Source organism: Pleurodeles waltl, chromosome 3_1 (assembly GCF_031143425.1).
Source record: "Pleurodeles waltl isolate 20211129_DDA chromosome 3_1, aPleWal1.hap1.20221129, whole genome shotgun sequence".
Classification (NCBI taxonomy): Eukaryota; Metazoa; Chordata; class Amphibia; order Caudata; family Salamandridae; genus Pleurodeles; species Pleurodeles waltl.
The window spans coordinates 365,721,441-365,738,545 of NC_090440.1; the positions used below are offsets into that span (position 1 = coordinate 365,721,441).

Below are 17,105 nucleotides of genomic sequence, written 5' to 3' on the forward strand. Positions count from 1 at the left end.
TCACCAATGGGATGGCTGTTTGTCCACACCGTGTGCTCCGAGGATGCTAATATTCTCCTCTTAGTGATTTTTAACGGAGGGGAAGTTTCACAATTGTTTTTCTAACTTTCTTGTTCTCTTGTGAGGACAGAATTATGACAATGCATGTTTTTTCACATACACGAACACAGGGGTGTCTATATTCCCTCCTGGTAACTCCCATGGAGGGGACACTTTAAAAACTGCTACTTACCTTTATTATCCACTTTATCTTTCGCATTTTAAATAGGAGCACGACCTATCTAGTGCATGTCCTCCTTTTGGGGATTCACCAAATGGGTGTCACTCTTTATCTGTCTTAGCGTTCCCTTCTGGAGTCTCATAGCATTCAAAATCTCTTTACAGCCTTGAGAAAGCCCTGGCGCATTCGCAAAGTGGGGCGAAACACATGTTGGCTGACATCCTATTGGACTTTGACAAGATTTTACTAGACTTTGGCAGTAACTTTCTCCGATTTTGCATTTTACTCCTTGGATCATACTTCAAGCTTACACCTAAATTTGGGAATATACCACTATTCTACTGTTTAAAGTGCACCGAATTGGACTTAAGAAATTCAGTTTAATTTTTTCTTACAACTCTATCATTAACATTACATTTTAGACATGGGAACCTACCGTCTGTAGCTGTATCCTCTGCACAGCCACAATGTGCCTTCTTGTATGAGTGGGCTGCCTCAAGCCTCTGTCCCTCCATCGTTGAATGGGCTGTCTGAAGCCTCCGTCAGTCTGTGGATGAATGGGCTGCGTGAAGCCTCTGTCCCTCCATGGTTGAATGGGCTGTCTGAAGCCTCTGTCAGTCTGTGGATGAATGGGCTGCGTGAAGCTTCTGTCCCTCCATGGATGATTGGGCTGTCTGAAGCCTCAGTCCCTCCATGGATGAACGGATTATCTGTACACCCTGTTCCTCCGTAGATCACTGGGATCTCTGTAGCGTCTCCCCCTCAGCCTCTCCATACATATCCTTCTGTGTGTGAATGGGCTGTCTGACGTCTCTGTCCCTCCATGAATGAATGGACTGCCTGAAGTCTCCGTCCCTTCATGGATGAACGGGCTGTCTAAAGCCTCCGTCCCTCCATGTATGAATGGGCTGCCTGAAGCCTCTGTTCCTCCATGGATGAATGGACTGCCTGAAGTCTCCGTCCCTTCATGGATGAACGGGCTGTCTAAAGCCTCCGCCCCTCCATGGATGAATGGGCTGCCTGAAGCCTCTGTCCCTCCATGGATGAACGGGCTGTCTAAAGCCTCCGTCCCTCCATGGATGAACGTGCGGTCTAAAGCCTCCGTGTCTAAAGCCTCCGCCCCTCCGTGGATGAACGGGCTGTCTAAAGCCTCCGCTCCTCCATGGATGAATGGGCTGCCTGAAACCTCTGTTCCTCCATGGATGAATGAAATGCCTGAAGTCTCCGTCCCTTCATGAATGAACGGGCTGTCTAGAGCCTCCGTGTCTAAAGCCTCCGTCCCTACATGGATGAACGGGCTGTCTAAAGCCTCTGTCCCTCCGTGGATGAATTGGCTGCCTGTAGTTCATTACCCTCCGTGGATCAATTGGATCTTTCTTGTGCCCCTCCCTTCATGGATGAATTGACTCTCTGTAGTCTTTAACCCCATGAATGAATGAATGAATGAATGGGCGAGATATAGGATCGATTGATCCTTTAGCTGGCGGGTGAACCAACAGCGACATTCCTCGGTTTAGGGTTTCATTCGTCCTGTCTCAGAGGTACCTGGGAAGGAATGTGCAGCGTCATCAGAAGACACCTGCAGCCTCAGACACGCCAGTCCGGCCGCGCTTAAAGCAGCGCACCTGAAGCAGGTGCTGCCGAGGGAATTGTACGGAGTATTCGCCCTCGTCTCGAGCAGGACCTCGACGACAACCGATGGCCGAAAAACCCAGAGAAGAATCACAGCCATCAGCAGCCTGCCGCGGGGAGAATGGTAGGAATGGAACAGGGGCAGAGATAGTGCTGAGAGTCTGGGGTCTCTGTTCACGCGCTTACCGGGGAGCCTGCCACTCTCTCTCTGGGGAGCAGTGGCGTAACGAAACTTGATGGGGCCCCACTGCTGAGTAAATAGAGGGCCCCGCTCCGATCTCTCTCAGGAGCTCTCGGGTCAGTGCACGTTGCTAAGTCCCGCCCCCCTAGCGGGGGCCTTTGTTACGCCACTGCTGGGCAGTAGTCATGTGAAGAGTGAGAATCTGGAGTCGTTGTGCGCTTTGGAGAAATGAGTGGCTGTGCGACTATTAAAGCAGGGCTAGTGGGGTGGGGGGGTGTTGCGCTTTGTGGTCAGGGATTCGGGAGTCCAAAGAGCTGCGAGTGACTGGAGATAAAGCACTTAAAGTGACATCAAAATAATCACGTTCCCCATCTGCGGGCAGCACCTGAATAGAACAACATCCATCTAAACTTTGTTTTATTCAGCGTTTTACGTCTCTGCGTTGTTGTTTGGCTGGGCGCGCGGGAGGCAAAGTAACTAGGCTTAATGACGCAGGTGTGGTCTCGAGATGCGCTCGCTGGTGGAGGGGTGAGTGCTGCGGCATAAATCAGACGCAATCCGAAGGGGTGTTATCGCCAGACGCTGGTGTGAGCTAAAAGGGTGCTATGGGATGGGATGTGTGCTTAAGACTTTCATTTACTTGTAGTTCAGAGCAACCATACGTTGGCATTAGTTGAAAACATTTACCAGTCAATGCCATGGTCTACATGTTTTGTATAGGGAGCAGGGTAACACAGGCTCCTGCAAGGCAGTGAGCCACCCAACTCTTCAAGGCCCGCTCACCGACCCCCCCCCCCCCCCCCATTCTGCAAGGGCCTCGTCATTTCCGTTACGCCGCTGCCAAGGAGGTCTTGGTTTTTGGGGGGGGGAGTTGTGTGACTGCCTGGATGCTAAATAGCTTGATACGGAGAGTGCTAATGAGGGCTTGGATACAATGCTCTACTCCGCGTACTCTAACCCAGGGGTCTGGGACACAGTCATCCTTGTATCCTGGTTCTCCTTCTCTAGTTGTTTTAAAGTATACTGCAGAGGGGAAAGATCTTTGCTTCCGCGCAGTTACCGTCAGTGCTTGAAATGGGCAGGGCCTGTGGGATACTGACGACCTACTGTTTTTTCATTTGAAAGGGTGAGTGCCGGCACTTCAGTGGCAAGTAGTTGGTCGGTGATAGTGAGGAACTGCATTTCTATATGTTCATGCGAAGCACTGTTTACCGTGAATGTCCCTTGATGAGTCAAATGCTGACAGGAGGCCAAGTTAAGAAGCCTGTCAGCTTGAAAAGTCATAAAAGACACACGTCTCGGAAAACGTTTTTAAGCTTTTGAAGTCTTAAGAAGGCATGAGTGCAAAAACACAACAAATAAAACGTAGAGTTGTGATTTATTTTTTTTTAAAGTCGAAATTGGAGCATACTGGTGACGAAAACGTATATGCACGCCCGCAGACCCTTCAAGTTTCACATTCCTATACGTGGGTCGCCCATCCATTATTGATTGTTTTCGTTGCATTCTGGGATTCAGAGTCCAGTTTATCCAGATATAAAATCATAACTACAAATGCCAGAATGCAAAGAAAACTCTCGCATGAACCTGGGAAAGTCAACAGTTCTACATCAGGTTAGTCTACATAAACGAAGGTGTCGAAGCACATATGATAATCACCATAGTTGCTAGCAGTCCCCACGTGTGACGTCAGTCCTGACTTCTCATTTACAGTTCTTGAAATGATGGAACTGATCTTTTAAATGGCCAGAGAGTGAGTATCTGCACGTATATAATTTGAAAGGGGGAGTACTAGCATTTCTTTGTAGGGATTCCCCACTTTTAATATGGTAGTATAGACACGTCTGAGTAGAAAATAGGTACCCTTGGCATATGCGCATTAACATTTTCCATTTTAGGTATTGGCTGTGATTTACGCACGTGCTGTCTTTAAATCGTTTTTATCACATGCAGTGGCATATGTTGATATCGCATGCAAAGTCCCTTAATCCCCTTATCTGAGTTACAGTTGCCACCCCCATTCATTGCAGTATCTCACATTACCTCTAAACCCAGTGAAACAAATCACACCCTTTCTCCCCTTTACTCTGGTGCATACCAGTTCTACAACTAATGACCCATTGAATTCCCTTGTTAACCCTGGGTGCCCGCCTTTGGGTTATCAGGTCATTCGAACAGATAACGTGCCTTTAATCTTGTTGTCACTCCGCCTTCCTTTCCCATATAACTAACCACCAGCTGACAGGAAAGCATATCTATAGTTAATTAGGTACTCTGATAGTCGTTCCAGGGCCATTGTGCCTCACACCTTATAACATCATTCTGATACCGCTGGTGTGCTCGTTTTTTCCTGCTCCTTACTATGACAGTTCTCGCAGTTATGAAAATTGTGATACTCATTTCCACTCATATTTCTCATCCTTCTGATTTTCGTGGTTTCAGGCCCAGAAAAGCGAAGCCTAGATATTTTGGCATGGATAACCAATTATGTTTCTTATAACCCAAAAGGATTGGGTAAACCAGATAGGAATTAAGGAAGAAATAGCCATGGTGGAAAAGATAAAGGAACAGGAACTAAACACTGAATAAACTAGCTGTAAAGCAGCTTTAAAAGGCAGCTGCAAAACCTCAGGCAATTAATTGCCGTTTTAGAGCTGAAGAAGAAAGAGCTAGGAGCCCAGAAGAGCGAGCAAAGGCAGCCCCAGGTGAGTGAAAGTCATGTATACTTAACATTTCAGCCATTAGATCATTGACAACCAACCCCTGGGTGCTACTATTGTTCCTTATAGATTGCTCCTTGTTACCTTGTCCTTTCTTTATGAATATCCATCGTAAAATATTTTGAGAGTTAAAATACCAAGTTATTTTTTGTTTGGCACAACAATACTTGACAATATACCCCTGAACATGATTGGATGTCTGGGTGTAAAATAACTGTACTTGTGATCATTGCAGTTTGTGTTTTGCGCACTTTTCAATTGTACTGCATCTACCCAAGAGAACCATTGATCAATTCAGTTTTTTGTGTGTAATTTTGTCTTAACGTAAGGACATATATTTAGCTTATGATTTTCAGTTGTTCTGATTTTACTGAGTTCATGGATTGTTCTAGCTTGTGACTACGCTTCCTGATCGTTAAAACATGATTGTCTCACCTATAATTGGCATACGTTAACTTACTTACAGGTCCCTAGTCTATGCTACCAGGGGCACCCAGGGCCGAGTTAAAGTGTCCCTTGTGGACTGCAGCACTTGTTGTGCCACCACATGTGTGAAAGAGCAAAGTAAGACTCCCAGCCTGCCACTGGTGGCTGGCAGAGCAGTTTTCAAACTGCTTACTCAAGCTTGCCATTCAAACTAATAACAAAGTCCAGACCTTCCTTTTTAAACTGTTTAAGTTGGGCTTATAGAACCCTAAAGCAAGGTGCTGTATATTTAAAAGTAGGGCAGGTGCGCATTTTCTGACAAACTCAATGAACTCTTCTGAGTTTTCTTTGGAATCGGGGATTCCCTAGGCTTTAGCCCTCTGGAAGCTAAACTGCTACTGGGAGAGGTGGGCAGCCCAAAAAAAATCACTCAAATATACTGCACACTAATTGCTAATATTGAGGATTTCTGTTATAATCTCTGTGCTGCTTGGGAGCAAGACGGACCCACAGATAAGAAGGGGTGGGGGGAGGCTAGAGCAGCCCTAAGGGAATCATTCAGTGGAGCCCGGCCATGCTTTATCCAATTGAAATACCTTCATAGGGCATACCTCACCAGACATAGACTGTGGAAGATGTGGGCGGTGCCCTACCTGGCCTGCCTTCACTGCTCCTTGGCTGATGGAGACCTGTTGCATACGGTGTGGAGCTGTGTTCTGCTCCATCCTTACTGGGAGGCGGTGTTGGCCTGTTTGGGTCAATTTTGGGATGGTCAATAAAATCTGATCCTAAGTTAGTCCTTCTGCATGCAGCAGAGGACCTTGACTAAAATGAATTTATTTTTGCCTTACCATGGGTGGGATTAGTGGTTGCAAAAAGAGATATAGCCCGCCACTGGAAAGAGAAGGACCCACTTCCATTGGTAGAGTGGAACAGAGGTATGGATCAGTGTATGGGCATCAAGTGACCAATATATGTGCCTGGAGGCAGCCCTTTTAACACGGGGCCAGCACAGAGGAATTGCTATAGATTTTGCTGGTTCCCTGAGTCCAGGTTTGGACATGGAAATACATACATACAGCTCTAGTCTACCGGATGCTGGGGCAGTGAGAAGCCTCTAACCAAAAGAAACATATCACTGTTGGTTCTCCCGATTGTACACTTGACTATGTTGGTGGTTGGGAGAGGTGTTGCCTCTTCCTGGCTGGAAGGCCAAGCACGGTGTGAGCCAAAAGCTTCATAGGGAAAGCTGCTTTGAAGGGTAAATGGTAGACCCACTCGAGAGGCTGCTCTTGTGTTTTGGTAGACAGGCTGGTGTCGGAGATAGACGGGGAACAGTTGAAAAACAGTTTTCCAGTGGACATGTTTTTTGCGATATCTGGGGTGTGGGCTGCCAAACTCCACACATTGAGAGAGTGGTTCTGGCGTCTTGGGGGTGGGCAGAATATTTCCATCTCAGGTAGCTTGATGCCACACTATGTAGGAAGTTCTCACCAGGTGAGAAGGGACCTGGTAGCCCATTGGCTAGTGCTCACCACATTCGCTAAGGGCAAGTCCTTGGCTCCTAAACCTGAGATCACATCTGCACTGGAAAGAGGACAGCAGAAAGACGGCCCGGCTGTACCCCGGACCTGCAAAAAGACCAAAAACTGGGCTGCACCTGCTGACCCTTAGGCTATCAAAGAATGGGAGGGCATTTGGTGCCCTACTCAAGGAAAAAGTCATCCCTGAGCCATAGACAGAAGAAATGACTCCAAGCATCAGTTAGCCCACTTCCTGTAAAAGCTACAAGGCCACAAAAGCTAAAGAAGCCTTCCTTGAGGAGTTGGTAACCACAGTCACTTGACCACTAGTGGCTGTTGAAGCGCAACCTGAGAACTGACTAAACATGCTCAAAAGTTGTGGCTGAATCTGTGGGACCCTAGAGAGTTGTTGGAGTTCAGTTTGGCCATTCAAGACGGACACTAGTCTCAGTGAAAGGAGACCTCCGGGTTTGAGGTAACTGAAGACTAGTAGACAAGTGGCAACTGTTTTTTGACTAGACTTAATTTGGGCTTTGAGGAACATCACCTCACCATGTTTGTTTATCAAAGGGATGGCCCCAGGAAGACCCCTGTCAGCGTATCAGCATCTTCTGACTCTTATGCATCTTGTATTCCTTGCATCAGCGGTTGCTCCATTGATGTTTAAGGTGGTTCAACCAAAGAGCCTGGAATTGGACTGGAGACTGGTTTGGCTGCAAAGTAACTGTAGGGCCTAGGCTCATTGGCTTCTGTGACTTTGTTGCTCAAAGTGGGCTGGAATAGTTGAGCACAGCTTTGCAAAAGCTTTCCAGGTAACTGCTAACCGTAGGAGTTGCCAATGCTTCTTTTTGCAATTTAAATGCAAAGCAATGATTTCTTATTTGGTTAATAATTTATATCTCTGGAACTCTCAGGTGAATTGTGTTTTTATTTTGGTGTCTAAAACTTCATAAAAATATGATATATATATTGGTGTCCGATTTCCTTTCTGTTGTGTGTGTGTGTGTGTGTTGTTGTTCAACTGATTTTGTACCTCCTAAATGCTTTGCACATGTTCCTTTGATGAAGCCTTACTTCTGAAAGCCACAGGTACCCAGGGTGGAGCTAAAGTTTTGTAAGCACGGCTCACTGGATCCAAGACAGGTTTCTAAGTTTATTACACAGTAATAGGTAGGTTGCATAACCACACCATATAATACATCACTTTGCTCACAACCAGGCACTGCTAGAGTTGTACTCTGGGAGAAACTCACATTGGTATCATTTGGCAAAATGATAGCACTGGCTACAGCTGAAAATAGGAACAGGTTATCGGCTCAAACTGAAGTAGTGGAAGATCAACATAAGAAGAAGTCTAGGATAGAAAGAGGGCACATAACCTTCTGGTTAAAAAATCAGAAAAGCTACACTAGTTTTAAAGTGAAAACATTATGAATATATTAGCAAAACTCACTCTCTGTCAGCAAGAGACCTGAAGGGGGGCACGTAACAAAAATAGAATAGTATGCCTAGAAAATTCAGAACAGAGATTTTTATTTAAAGTTAGAGTGAAGGGAGAGGCATTTGCTGCATTTTACAAACAGCCAAACGAGGAAAGAGCCGAAACCTATGAACATCAAGAAGTTGCACGCAGTGGAGTGAGGGAGTTGACTTCCCCCAAAAATAAAAATTACACTGAGAGATGGGCTTACTGAGTCGTTTCTAGACATGAAGATGAGGGCAATCATACAAATCCCTGATGGGATTACCAGTGCATTCTTAAAGACCTTCTTGAACAACACAAACCTTCACACATTTCTACCTGGCCATGGCATGCTTTGAAGTCCTACCGAAACTGGGCGAGGGCAATCTCGTCACACAGGCCCATAGCACTGCTTAATACAGATGGTACCATCTACAGTATATGGAAATACTAGCAAAATGTGTGAGAAAGAGAAAAAACAAAAAAACCTTGAAATAACTTTATTAAGCTGAGTTTACCTGAAGAAGACTGTAGCCTCTCCGAAGCTGGCTTGCATGAGTATTAGTACAGATCTGATGGAGGTTAACGAAATTCTCTAAATATATTGAAAACTTAACTGCGCTGTTGCAAACACTTTCAGTAGAAATTCTTCATCCGAAAGGATTTGTATAGATGTTTTTCGTTGCCCAGTACGGGGTTGATATCTGTAATGGGTATATTTATTGTGGTTTAATAAATGTTATAGTTTACCTTTTTACTGTGCCCTCATTCATTTTGAATATGTACACTGGCTATTGTTTATGGCATTCTGCAGTATGAATGACATTTTTCATCAATTGAGTATCTGTTTTTTACTTCGTTGTTAACCGTAGTGTTTGAGCAAACGGAGCGACAGCGCAGTGCACTATGTTACCCTCCTTTTTTTAATCGAAAATTCAGATTGTTGGCTATAATCAGTTCGAAACAATTCTGCAGGGCTTCTGCATCTCTGGTGTCAGATAACTGAGCAAAATGTTAACCTTTGGCCGACATATTTTGCTGAGTTACTGCCAAATGTATAGGTTGAGTGAACTAAACGGTACCCTTTAATTACTTGGAGGTCAGAAAAAAGCTGCAAGGCTTCTGTGTTTCCGGATTCAGGTGACAAAAAATGTTAAAACTCGGTCTACCTGCTGACGGTTTGCTGATCACCTCTCCTGCCCATGGGCAGAGAGAACTAAATGGCATTGTTGTAGGCTGCATGGCTACTGTATCTCTGGATTCAGATGACAACACTCAAAAAATGTTGTCCTTTTGGTCTCGTTGTCTACGTCTTGCTAGCGTAGCCTCATATATTATGGTGCCTTATGGTATTTTATTAGCATTTCTATAATTCCCTACCCCATTCTTATTACCACTCGACGCTTCAGGTGGGTCAGGGATTGAACCCTGAATGTTCCTAGGGTTCCTTTGCAGGTCGGAGTGTGATCTGCACTGTGCAGATGTATCATAAGTGGTGCTTATTTAGTTTAGTGACTGTGACACTTCAGGTTGTGGATGAATTTTTTGTGAGATTGGGTGACTGTATTTAAAAAAAAAAAAAAAAAAATCTTCTTGCGCACTTTCTGAGTAGAAGGAACTGAAGGCCACCAATGATTATCATCCGCTCGGAACAAGGCTGCAAAACTGCTGTATCTCTTAAATCTGGTAGCAGTAAAAAAAATGGTGACCTTTAGCCTGCTATTTAAGTCTTTTTAGCCTACTCTTATAAGTTTGGCCAAAGAGTCCCATTTATTATCAACATGGAACAAAGCTCCAGGACTAAAGGGTCTGAGGATTCGAGTGACTGGACAAATCCTTAACCCATGGTCTACGACTTTACCTCTGATGTCCAGAACCTGCCAAAGTACAGATTGAATGATCCATTGCACTTTGCACTTAGGCAAGCCATAGAATGCAGCAGATTATCCCTGTACATCTGCAGCAAAAGTAAATAAAATTTTACAGTGACTTTAAAAAAAAAAAAAATGTTTTTTATTTATTTGTTTATAAGATGTGCTGTAGGCCCAATTCCGACACATTTGTTACAGATTTAACCTCCCACAAAAACACGGGGTGGGGGAGGGGGGGTGCTTCACCTGCACTCAGACATGCTAAACAAGAAAAGTGCTATGGTTGGGTTGAGTCACCTTCTGAGTGCAGAAAGGACGATTGTGTTTTACCTGTCGTTTGATAGGTCAGCTTTTTTCCACCTGTTATTTGTTTAATATATAGTTTCTTGTTATTAACGTATAGATAACGATGCGGTGGGAAAGCACAGAAGTAAAGACATTCTAGGGGAAGAGGAGAATCATTTTGACGCATTTTTTTAGTATCTTAAATATTGCGACAGCAGGTCCTCATTGGGGTGGGGGCCCACCTGGTGCCATACACTTACCTAGGAATTACAGGCCCCATTTATCTATCACGAGCAAGGGGGTCGTCACAGAGATGCAGGAGGCAGGATTAGGAATCCCCCACCAGCACACATCTTGCACTGAGATGCGCAGAACATCATCCAGTTGTAATCCCATAGCAGGGAAAGGGCACCTGGAAGTCTGTGTGTGACTGTGAAACAAGGAGCTACCAGGCAAGCATTGAGGCTCAGCAGAGCTGGCTTTGCTTTGTTATTGGCCACGGAGAGACAAATAACGTTGCAGGTACTTACTGAGAGTGAACACACGCAAAGCCCGCTACATCACCATTTTATGTGCACACGTGATTACCAAACACTGCAACAGCTATTGCACAGCACAAAACGTATTGCTATTATACGATCGTTTATTTTGTGGTGTTTACTTTGCAAATAAACTACATTATGCATGAAAGTTCAGCTGCCGTACATCTGCAAGGGATGGCCAGCTAGGCAGGGAAAACGGATGAAAATTGACCACAAGATATAATCAGCCCTCTGAGAAAAATGGAAGACCATTCATGCATAGATGTCAATTCACCAAAATGCGAGGCGTAGCGAAAGTGACATCGCACGCCATTTCATCATTACATTCACTCACACACACATTGTCATGCACACACTCTTTTTAGGGTGACCACCTGGGATTGAGGCAAATTCTGGACAGGACTGTAAAAAATTCAGGACAAAGGTCAAAATTCAAGAACAAACGCCACTTTTACAGACACACCCAAGAGAGGCAATGCCTCACTATGTCCGTGCATTTATTTACTTTTTTTTTTTTTAACATAGCACTATTTATTCACTGTGGTCATTTTGTGATTGCCTCCTGGTATGCTACATTCAGCTGTCACATTATGTCCTTGTTCAGTAGTAAATTAATGCTCTTCAGCTCTGTGTCAAGGCCATCGCCCCTACCAAAATCTACCCAGTCTTTCTTGAAGAGAGGACATTTTACTTATCTTTCTGAACATTTTAAAACCCCTGACAAACTGTTTGGAAAGCATTAAGGTAATTAAGCTTATGCTACTTTAAACAAATTGAACAAAAATATCTGTCTCACCCCAACCGCTCATGGACTTTCAACCTAAAAAAAAATTGAATGAGGCAGGGCAGATGGTGTGGGCGATAATCTTACACCTAATGTCGGGTGAGGTAATGTGAGGTACCCACAACTTGTCTGTAGTCTCACAGCACTAGAGTTTATGTCTGGGACTCTACATTTATCTCAGAAATGGGAGCCCGGACTACCAATCAAAGATAGTAAAAGAGGAGGATGAAATCGAGATCAAATGCGAGATCCACGACAAGTGATTCAAAGGGTTGTTGCTAAGAACTGGATAAATAAGGATGAGAAGAACAAGGTGGGATCATTCCTAAGATCAGACAAGATGAGTCCACCAAGACTATCGGAAGGTATTGGGTACCTGGGGAGTTGTCTCTGCACACAGGAGAGAAACAGAAGAGGCACTGTCAAGTGGTTGAACAAGCAACACCCACCCACCTTGGCAAACTCTTCTGGTACAATGGCCCGCTGTCCTTCCTTGTGAAGGCTGAGCAGGGGCCAGACCCCTTGCAAGGTTGTGCGAGGCAATTTGTCCACTTTTTCCATGTCTTTAAATGGTTTTGAAATTGAGCAAAAGCCAAACTAGTGATCTGGGTTATCTCTAAGTGTCAGGTACATATAGAATCTTCAAAATATTTGGGAAGTAAATTGCACAAAGAAAAAGTGAAAATGTAATTAGTGTTTCTTTAACATATGGCACTGTTTGCCCCTTTATATATCATTAGATGTCAGATTGAACTGGGAACCAGTTACCTTTTGATACCTAGTGATTAATATCTACCATTCTCACACTGATTTGCAGGATAGAAATCTTGGCAGAACGTCACGGTCCCTCCAAACCCAGTTTGCTTTTTGGTCTTCTCTTCTGCTTTCTGTAGTGGACCACATGGCACTAGTGAAGATGGTGTACTACCCCAATGATAGTGTTATTTTGCAAACCTTACCCTGCTTGCCCTTCTTTCCTTCTTCAGACATGCCACACATCTGATTTAGTTGCCGGGGCGCCGTCGGGTAGGTCTTTCCACTCTAAAGCTATCCATGACTGCAGGTGGATTAGGTCTTCTGGACTTGGAATGCTATTATTCAGCTGCACAGGTCCAATGGGTGGTTCTCTGGCTTTCTGCCCCACTCCCTGCATAAGATGGGGTTTATCAATAAAGACGTTTAAGTAAGGCTTAATGCACTGCTTATTGTTTCCTACTGACCATTCTACGGATCGCCATCAGGGTTTATCATACACAGCTTTCTCTTGCCTTGCTAGAACCTGTAAACGCACTGACACGAAGAAACCCTGTGCTCCCGCACTATCTCTGCTAAGCTTTCCCACTCACACAGGACGGCTGTGCTCAGAGCAACTCCGTCAGTGGCATGCTGCAAGTGTCTTAAAAATTGGGGGATTTGTTTCTGGGCAGAGAGCTACTAAATTTCCAAAACCCTTGTGGCAGACTACCATCTTCACCCTGGTCAACTCCTTACGTACAACCACCTTAAATAATCATTAACTGCCTTATTTCATGTCTACCACCTAGCACTAACACTACAAGAGGTATGCCAGAAGCTCTACACCATAGGAACTGGTGGCAAACTGATAGAATGGGTGTGCAGACCTTTCCTGCAACATGGAACCCACTCCAGGTCTTCTCGTCACACTACCTGGGTGATTGATGTGGCCAAACCTCTGCAAGATATGGACTGGACTAAGATACAGGACTTTCCCCACAAAGTATCCCACGGCTGTCACTTTAAGTACATTCATAGAGCTTCCTTGGGAATGCAATCCGCCCGTTGCTTGCCATTGGCCTTGTGGTTTGTAAATCACATTTTGTTGCTTTCAATTTGTGGGCTTTATTTGTTTTAGGCTATGCAGCTTGAGTTTATCCCTTCCCTTGCCCAAAACTTATTTACAGAATCCTTCCGAGTGCTCCCTTTCTGTAAACAGGCCAGTAAATCTTGTTCTTATCTCATCACATTTTCTGTGCATTCAAATGTCAGGCTCTGTCTTCAGTGGTAACTTAGTGTTTACTTTTCTTTCTCTGACTTCAAAGTGAGAAGATTTGTGCAACAATCTTGCTGGATACTGGGGTTAGGAAAGAGTTCTTTTCTATCACATGACAACCTATAAATAAACTTCAGAAAATATCAGAATTAGGAGTACAAATGAAGCACAGTTTTGTTAACCCCTTCTGTGCCCAGGACGTAATGGTTACGTCCTGAGGCACAGTGCTGCTGTGCCCAGGACGTAACCATTACGTCCTGTGCACAGAGCCCAGAGGGAGAGCTAGCGCTCCCTCTGTGGGGTTCCCCCCCACCCCCCCAAGTCAGGGATGGAAGGGGAAGCCCTTCCCCTCCCACCCCGACCCCCCAACCCCCCCTGTGACGTCATTAGTCACAGGGTCTCCCCCATCGCGCTGGAAGCAGAGCTTCCAGCGTGATTGAAAGAGAAATGCTTTTGCATTTCTTTTTCAATCCCATGGGGGAGGCCCCGAGAGGCTTCAAAGGGAAGGAAATGTATTTCCTTCCCTTTGAAGTCTCTCACAGGTTTCAAAAGCTGGATTGCTTGCAATCTGGCTTTTGAAACCCCACTAGACACCAGGGATTTTTTTTTTTTTTTTCAATGAAATTGGCAAAAGGGAGCGACCCCTTGGGCAAGGGTCGCTCCCAGGGGGGGCATTTTTTTAGGAAGGCCTTTTCTGCCCCCCCTGGGGGCAGATTGGCCTATTATTAGGCCGATCTGCCCCCAGGGGGGGCAGAAACCTCTAGGCACCAGGGACCTTTTTAAATTTTTTTTTAATTTTTTTATTTTTTTTTTGATGTTTTCTTTTTTTTTTAGGTGGGGAGCGACCCCTTAGGCAAGGGTCGCTCCCCTAGGGGGCAAATTATATTTAGGCCATTTCTGCCCCCCTTGGGGGCAGATTGGCCTATTTTGATGAGGCCAATCTGCCCCCCTTGGGGGCAGAAACCATTAGACACCAGGGAATTTTGTTTTTGCGCGTGAATTTTACGCAACGGGAGCGACCCCTTGGGCAAGGGTCGCTCCCAGGGGGGGCATTTTTTTGGGAAGGCCTTTTCTGCCCCCCCTGGGGGCAGATTGGCCTATTATTAGGCCGATCTGCCCCCAGGGGGGCAAAAACCTCTAGGCACCAGGGAGTTTTTATTTTTTTTGTGATGTTCTCTTTTTTTTTTAGGTGGGGAGCGATCCCTTAGGCAAGGGTCGCTCCCCTACGGGGCAATATATATTTAGGCCATTTCTGCCCCCCTTGGGGGCAGATTGGCCTATTTTGATGAGGCCAATCTGCCCCCAAGGGGGGCAGAAACCATTAGACACCAGGGAATTTTGTTTTTGCGCGTGAATTTTACGCAACGGGAGCGACCCCTTGGGCAAGGGTCGCTCCCAGGGGGGGCATTTTTTTTGGGAAGGCCTTTTCTGCCCCCCCTGGGGGCAGATTGGCCTATTATTAGGCCGATCTGCCCCCAGGGGGGCAAAAACCTCTAGGCACCAGGGAGTTTTTATTTTTTTTGTGATGTTCTCTTTTTTTTTTAGGTGGGGAGCGATCCCTTAGGCAAGGGTCGCTCCCCTACGGGGCAAATTATATTTAGGCCATTTCTGCCCCCCTTGGGGGCAGATTGGCCTATTTTGATGAGGCCAATCTGCCCCCAAGGGGGGCAGAAACCATTAGACACCAGGGAATTTTGTTTTTGCGCGTGAATTTTATGCAACGGGAGCGACCCCTTGGGCAAGGGTCGCTCCCAGGGGGGGCATTTTTTTTGGGAAGGCCTTTTCTGCCCCCCCTGGGGGCAGATTGGCCTATTATTAGGCCGATCTGCCCCCAGGGGGGCAAAAACCTCTAGGCACCAGGGAGTTTTTATTTTTTTTGTGATGTTCTCTTTTTTTTTTAGGTGGGGAGCGATCCCTTAGGCAAGGGTCGCTCCCCTACGGGGCAAATTATATTTAGGCCATTTCTGCCCCCCTTGGGGGCAGATTGGCCTATTTTGATGAGGCCAATCTGCCCCCCTTGGGGGCAGAAACCATTAGACACCAGGGAATTTTGTTTTTGTGCGTGAATTTTACGCAACGGGAGCGACCCCTTGGGCAAGGGTCGCTCCCAGGGGGGGCATTTTTTTGGGAAGGCCTTTTCTGCCCCCCCTGGGGGCAGATTGGCCTATTAGGCCGATCTGCCCCCAGGGGGGCAAAAACCTCTAGGCACCAGGGAGTTTTTATTTTTTTTGTGATGTTCTCTTTTTTTTTTAGGTGGGGAGCGATCCCTTAGGCAAGGGTCGCTCCCCTACGGGGCAATATATATTTAGGCCATTTCTGCCCCCCTTGGGGGCAGATTGGCCTATTTTGATGAGGCCAATCTGCCCCCAAGGGGGGCAGAAACCATTAGACACCAGGGAGTTTTTTTTTTGGCGGAAATTTCACGCAACGGGAGCGACCCCTTGGGCAAGGGTCGCTCCCAGGGGGGGCATTTTTGGGGGAAGGCCTTTTCTGCCCCCCCTAGGGGCAGAAACCTCTTGTTGCCAGGGCAAAATTTTTTTTTGGTGTTTTATTTTTTTTTTGTTTGTTTGTTTTTTTAGAGATTGGGAGCGACCCATCAGACAAGGGTCGCTCCCCTGGGGGGCAAACTGTATTTAGAGCATTTCTGCCCCCTTGGGGGCAGAAGTGGTTGATTTTAGGTCAATCTGCCCCCAAGGGGGCAGAAACCACTAGGCACCGGGGATTTGTTTTTTGGCGCCAATGTCACGCAGGGGGAGCGACCCCGTAGGTAAGGGTCGCTCCTGGTGGGGGGGTGGGGGTTGGGGGGCAAATTTATTTTAGGGCATTTCCCCCCCCCCTGGGGCCGGCTGAGCTAGAGGTCAAAATCCACAAGTAGGCACTTTGCAAAAAACACCTCTGTTTTCTGTGAAAAAATATGTTGTGTCCACGTTGTGTTTTGGGCCATTTCCTTTCGTGGGCACTAGGCCTACCCACACAAGTGAGGTACCATTTTTATGGAGAGACTTAGGGGAACGCTGGGTGGAAGGAAATTTGTGGCTCCTCTCAGATTCCAGAACTTTCTGTCACCGAAATGAGAGGAAAAAGTGTTTTTGGGCCAAATTTTGATGTTTGCAAAGGATTCTGGGTAACAGAACCTGGTCAGAGCCCCACAAATCACCCCATCTTGGATTCCCCTAGGTCTCTAGTTTTCAAAAATGCGCTGGTTTGCTAGGTTTCCCCAGGTGCCGGCTGAGCTAGAGGCCAAAATCCACAGGTAAGCACTGTTTTCTATGAAAAAATTTGATGTGTCCACGTTGTGTTTTGGGCCGTTTCCTGTCGCGAGCGCTAGGCCTACCCACACAAGTGAGGTATCATTTTTATCGGGAGACGTGGGGGAACGCTGGGTGGAAGGAATTTTGTGGCTCCTCTCAGATTCCAGAACTTTCTGCCACAGAAATGTGAGGAACAT

At 46.0% G+C, this 17,105-nt stretch overlaps 1 protein-coding gene across 4 annotated transcripts in view; it reads left to right on the forward strand.

Moving 5' to 3' along the window:
- The first annotated feature begins 1,730 nt into the window (after positions 1-1,730).
- LOC138284105 (transient receptor potential cation channel subfamily M member 7-like) overlaps positions 1,731-17,105 on the forward strand; it is a 1,183,984-nt gene continuing 1,168,609 nt past the window's right edge. For 3 of the 4 annotated variants that reach the window (XM_069222536.1, XM_069222538.1, XM_069222541.1), the window contains exon 1: positions 2,487-2,561. In XM_069222536.1, the coding sequence (XP_069078637.1) occupies positions 2,520-2,561 (42 nt within the window). In that variant the 5' untranslated portion in view covers positions 2,487-2,519. Of the gene's footprint in view, positions 1,977-2,486; positions 2,562-17,105 lie in introns of those variants that run through there. The other variant, XM_069222537.1, reaches the window with a different exon arrangement.